Consider the following 6,051-nt stretch of genomic DNA (forward strand, 5'->3'; position numbering starts at 1 on the left):
CTGAAGGCTATGTTTCTGTAAAGATGGTTAACTGTCCCTTGGTACAGGGTCCAGCACTTTTAGGTACCAGCAGAATGTGATTGGTAATGAATTGTGATGGAAGTTCTCAATGGCCCATTGGGAAAGGGTGGACTGGAGGTCAGATGGTGTGGGGTTTTAGGTTTTCCTTTGCATGATTGTGAGTGGAATGCTGAATCTTTTCGGGTACAATAGTAGGTAGGCACCTGGAAATACAATGCTATACAGTGCGGGAGGCAGTTAATAACTCATCTCATTAATTGCTATCAACAAATGAGATAAAGACTTGCCATAGACAAGCAGGTGTCATCAAGAGCTGATGTTGAAGAGATGTCTCCTGCCTGCTGGCATCTCTGAAGCACTAGGTACCACAATGACTTTCATATTCGTGCGGCCAAAGGTTTGTTTCCTTTTTCCCACCATGAAGGAAACCATATCCAGATACATAAGATAAAGTCTTAATACAGGCACCTCAGTTTACAAATTTAATGAGTTCTGCGGGACTTTTCATATTGTGAAAGATTCGTAAACCAAAAAGCGGTTTCCCATAAGAATGCATTGACAACCAATTAATCCATTCCGGAGGTCAGAAAAAAAAAAAAAAAGTATTTTATCTGTTCAAAACTCTTTATAAAGTGCACTTTAAAGGCATAAATACTGTACAGGGACATGATTAAAAATTAATTCGTAAATACATTGAAAACCAATTAATCCGTTCCGGAGGTCAGAAAAAAGTAAAAAAAAAAAAGTATTATCTGTTCAAAACTCTTTATAAAGTGCAGTTTAAGGGCATAGTACTGTACAGGAACATGATTAAAAAAAAATTTGTAAATGTATTGAAAACCAATTAATCCGTTCGTATTGTGAAAATTTCGTAAACCGATGCATTATTCTCAATGGATTTTCATTCGTAAACCAAAAATTATGTTAACCAAGGTGTTCGTAAACTGAGGTACGCCTGTATCTCTGAATTTCTGCATATGATAGTGAGTGCTCATTTCAGAAAAGTTTCATTACCACCAATCTCACCCCCACATAGCTCAATACTTTCCCATTGTGCACACCCTGATGTATAACTGCAGATATATAATTTGAAAATATGTGCGTGTCTGCTGTGTGGGAAAATCTGGGGCTTTTTTATTTTTTTTTCTGTTTTGATTCTATTTTATATATCTAGGCTAAAACAACGTTTCAAGATCATCTTTCGAGAGAGATGGGATTCTTTGGCCTAAAGATCCATGTTACTACTTAGCACGCTACTGAATGTTACAATACTATTTACAATACAATATTAAAACAGTTTTCTCAGTCCAACTTTGCCTCTGCCTCTTATCTATTTTTTAACAAAGCTTAAAGATCACCTGCTTTTGCCTTTTTGTTATGGTCAGTTTTGTACTTTTTTAAAATGAATGCAGCTTTAAAACTGAACTCCAGACAAGGAGCTGGATCCACATATGAAATACATAAATGATAGCCATTTACTTGCCAAAGGATTTGTAATTTTATCCAGCCACTCTTGAGATTTACAGTCTTGAGATGCTGCACAATCAGTTTGGTGATCTTCCATTTCTCCACTTCAGTAGGTGATACAACATGGTCACCTCCCTGACCCCCAGGGTTATGATTGGCACCCTCCCTATCTTCATAAGTGCATACAGCTGTGCCAAAGTGTCTCAGGGTACTAACCATACCTATGCTAGTCTTAGTGCTGATCTACAGGATTTTTCAGCATGTTAATATAAACACTGATTCTGGTACATATACTACATTGATTATTTCATAAACTGGTATTTAATATTCACCAGGAGTTCAGCCTTAAAGCTATTTCAATATATTCTATATCAAACTGTCTTCAAGATAATGGAAATTGTATATTAATTAATTTTGCCCTCAAAACGCTTTCCAGAATTATTTGTTTCTTTTATGCTCACAAACATTATTTGAGAGTATGTTACAGCAACAGCCAAAATTGAGCAATGTATTTCAAGAATTAAGTCTAAATAACTGATGTGAAAAACGTTTCTAAAGGGTTTGATGTTTGTGCCATGTATTCCATTTACAACAGTGATCACTGATCTGTAATGAACTAAAGCTTAAGCCAGTTTAATTTCTTTTAATACCATGTGTGTACTCAGCTTGCCTCCTTAACATTACCATTTAGGATTTAAAGTGAACCTGCCACTTAAATATGTGTAACTGGAAATCTGTCATGCTAATCCTATTTTCCCACAATGTTGTCAGGTACTTGGCAGGGCCACACAGAGCCTCATGTGCATTTGTACTGGGCACAAAAGATTTTGTAAGGACAAGACGGATCAGTAGACTTAAGACCAGCTGTTTCCCAGGTCTGTCAGCCTAGGGTGAAACTATATTTAAGTGAGGGGTTCACTTTAAATAACTTTTTGCTGTACTGTGATGTTTTGTCACTTGTGCGACTCACACCAGTTAATGTAGCCATTCCACAATCCAGATATGTGGAGGTGAATGTATAATGTCTTGGCTAGGATAGAGTTATTTAAATGGAAACCCTTTCTCACTTAAATTAATGGTTTCAAATTTATTTTATCCCCTTAAGGATTTGGCACTTCATCTACATCTGGATTTAACTTCAGCAGTCCCGGCATCACTGCATCAGCTGGCTTAACCTTCGGAGTATCTAACCCCTCATCTACCAATTTTGGGACCGGATCACAGCTGCTACAGCTTAAGAAGCCCCCAGTTGGAAACAAGCGAGGGAAAAGATAGACATTTTAGAGAGAGAGATGTTAGCTAGTACATTTGAAGATCTATTTTTCTAAACATGTGCTCTAATTGTTCCCTAAGAGATTTATAAAGTTTTTGATATTTTTTTTTCCTCCAATGTTTTCATGTCTGAAAGCCACTGATGTGTTTGTACCAATGTCGTACTCTATAATATCTTCTCTTGGAGGCTGTGATGACAACAGCGCACTGAACTGCACATCAACATTTCACAACTATCTTTTTAGTAGCTTGTCAGCTGCTATTGCACATATTGTATGAGTTATAAGTGGTTTCATCAATGAGTGTTACCAGTGAAGTTTTGCATAGTTTTATTTTTTTTTCTGCAGGTATTTTTATTATGTGGATTTGTACAGATGGTTAGCTGACATTGTGGCTGTTAACTGTGGTTTAGTGACTGCTGCAGTGGATGTGGTTGTGTACAGTGTACCTGGTTTTAGAGAGACCACACTAAGTCTCTGTAGGGGACACTGACCTCTGTGACAACTGCAAGAATTGGAGAACCAGATCCTCAAAGGTTTACTTTTTAATATTTTGTGGTGGCATGTGCTATTTTCCTTGGCCTTGAAAGTTGTTTGGTAACCCAACAATGTGATTATGCTTCAGTCGCAGAGCAACAGTGGCAAATTTAAGTTGCTTTTTCAGCTGAGCTGCCATTGTCAAATGCCTAAATCAAGTGCTTTCTCCGTAGTAACACTAGGGAAACTCTCAACGACTGGTATCTCTGGTGCAGTTTGCCTGCCATAGCCATTATGGGAATGAATATACTTTTGTTGCGGGTCCTGGCAGAATAGAGGAAGGTTGTTCCGCTGTTTAAAATACAGATGTTGGCTATACCCAAACCCATACAACTTCAACTGCACTCTGCTTTCAGAGTGTACTGAACAAAGCCCCAATTGCAAACTCAATCCTTTTTTTTTCACCAGTTAACTAGCTATGAACCCTGCCATGTATAGGTTATCTGATCTGTAGCACTTAATTGTAAAATAGCACACGGTACAGGAGGTTAAATCATGATTTCAACTGTATAAATAGTTCAAACCAATCACTTCTGGTATATTATGCTTTGTGTAGGCTTTAAAGTGACCCTTTCCTTTACCCAGGTAAGGCAAATTATAAAGGCTTAACAGGTATATTTTTATATGGTCAATATAAGATCAAGATTTATTTAAGCTCTCTTACATAAAATGTGGCAAAGACGTGCTCAGTAAATTCAAAATATAAGTCTACAAGACTGCTTAGCCCTGGAAGAAAATGTAGTTTTATATATAGTTTCTGTCCTTTGAACGTGATATTTTCCAATAGAAGAGTGGAGTGCATTATAATTGTGTGCGATGCCGTCCTGACAACACCGAGCCATTCTTTTTATTTGAAATAACATCACTCCATCTTCAACCTCCCGAGAGATATTGGATGTATTTTAAAGAGTGTAAATAACATTCATAGGTCTTGGTTATCTTTTAATTATGGAGGTTAATAAAGTGTCCCATATAAATCCTTTTGGAGGTGTATATATGCAGTATGCTCAGACCAAACCACCATTTCCACATACAGCGACATGTTTTCTTATTTTGTTTTTTCCATTGTGGCCACAGATAGTCAAGCAGCTATCTTCCTGTGTTGACCCAATAAGCCTGATAATATGGTCTATCAGTTCATCAAGTGCATAGGTGTCCCTGAGTACTGGAACTTTGGCTTCTAGTGAACAGACTTCTTATAAATTTCCTGCCTCAGCTTTGTGCAGTTGATGGCCTATGTGTATTTTTTGTTTTTGTTCCCCAATGATTGCTTTGGATTTACTTTTAATTGCTTTTTTGTTTCACAGTTATAATTGTGTGTATTTTTTTTTGTATTAAACTGGTAGGCATACCTTTTTTTGACTTGCATGTTTTTTCACTTTAGTATATGTATATATGCCTGTATATGTCCTTCATTCTGAATATGTATATAAACTGGAGTCATAAACTATCATTTCTGTAGCATGTCTGCTTTTCTCACAATTGCTTTTACTAGATGATCAGTTTTCTGTTATAGTAAATTTTTATTGTATTCATAGAAATTGAGCAAGGCACTTCATCACACAGGGTATGTTTCCTTCAGTGATAAACTTAATAGGCTATGGGACAGATAATGCATAAACAAAGAAGAATTGTAGGAGCCTGCTAGTGTGGATTCACACAAGAAGCTCTGTTTTCACAGCAAATTGACAAAGTAGTTCAGAGGTTCAGGACCAGTTTAGATGCGTATCAGGATAGGATTTTTGATACAGCTGCAAATTCTGTACAAAGTGGTTGTTGAGCGATTTAGGACAGGTTTAGATGCGGTTCAGAAGAATTCCCATAGAAGTCATTGAGACTGTAATTCGCTTCTGAACTGGACCGCACAACTCAGAAATCAGACAGGACTCTTTGAATTCGCACTGCGGGTGCATCGCATGTATAAGAACAGGCACAATAGAAAGCCATGTAATTTCACATCATGTAAATTGGATGCAATTCAAAAGGCATACAATTCACATATATGTGAACCAGCCCTGAATTCGCACTGCTGGTGCACCATATACAGTGCTCAGCATAAATGAGTAAGTACACCTCTTTTTGAAATGTAAGATTTTAATTAATATCTAAATGAACACAAGAACAATTTCCAAAATTTTGACAAAACTGAATTTTATAGAATATTTGTTTTACTCCTATGAAAGGTTAATATTATTATACAGGATTTATATAGCGCCAACAGTTTGCTCAGCGCTTTACAATATAATGGGAGACAATACAGCAACAATACAGTTCAATACAAGAGGGATACGAGGACCTGCTATCCCTATAACTTAATTACAAAATGTTCAGTTTTACGCCAGTTAGTTGATGCAAAAATGAATACACCCCACAACAAAAACTACTAGATCTAGTATTTTGTATGACCTCCAGGATTTGTAAGGACAGCACCAAGTCTTCTAGCCAAGCAATGAATAAGTTGGCGACACATCTATCTTTTTCCACTCTTCAAGAACGACTTCTCTTAGAGCCTGGATGCTGGATGGAGAGTGATGCTCAAATTGTCTCTTCAGAATTCCCCATAGGTTTTCGATTGATTTAGTGACCAAGTATGTCTCTTGATCTGAACCCACTTTCACCCTGTTCTTCAGAAGTGCAACAAAGGCCTTAGATGTGTGTTTTGGATCATTGTCATGTTGGAAAAGTGCATGACGACCAAGGGCACGGAGTGATGGTAGCTTCTTCTTTCTATATATAGAGCAGTACATCTGTGAAT

At 37.1% G+C, this 6,051-nt stretch overlaps 1 protein-coding gene across 4 annotated transcripts in view; it reads left to right on the forward strand.

Annotated features, from left to right (window-relative positions):
• The window catches only part of NUP58 (nucleoporin 58), a 90,807-nt gene extending 86,058 nt beyond the window's left edge, over positions 1-4,749 (forward strand). For 2 of the 4 annotated variants that reach the window (XM_089685815.1, XM_089685816.1), the window contains one exon: positions 2,594-4,749. In XM_089685815.1, the coding sequence (XP_089541941.1) occupies positions 2,594-2,763 (170 nt within the window). In that variant the 3' untranslated portion in view covers positions 2,764-4,749. Of the gene's footprint in view, positions 1-1,195; positions 1,333-2,593 lie in introns of those variants that run through there. The other 2 variants (XM_089685817.1, XM_089685818.1) reach the window with 1 other exon arrangement.
• The last annotated feature ends 1,302 nt before the right edge of the window (positions 4,750-6,051 follow it).

This window comes from Staurois parvus, unplaced genomic scaffold, assembly GCF_062004578.1.
Source record: "Staurois parvus isolate SC_StPar_1 unplaced genomic scaffold, SC_StPar_1.0 ptg000387l, whole genome shotgun sequence".
In the NCBI taxonomy this organism is placed as follows: Eukaryota; Metazoa; Chordata; class Amphibia; order Anura; family Ranidae; genus Staurois; species Staurois parvus.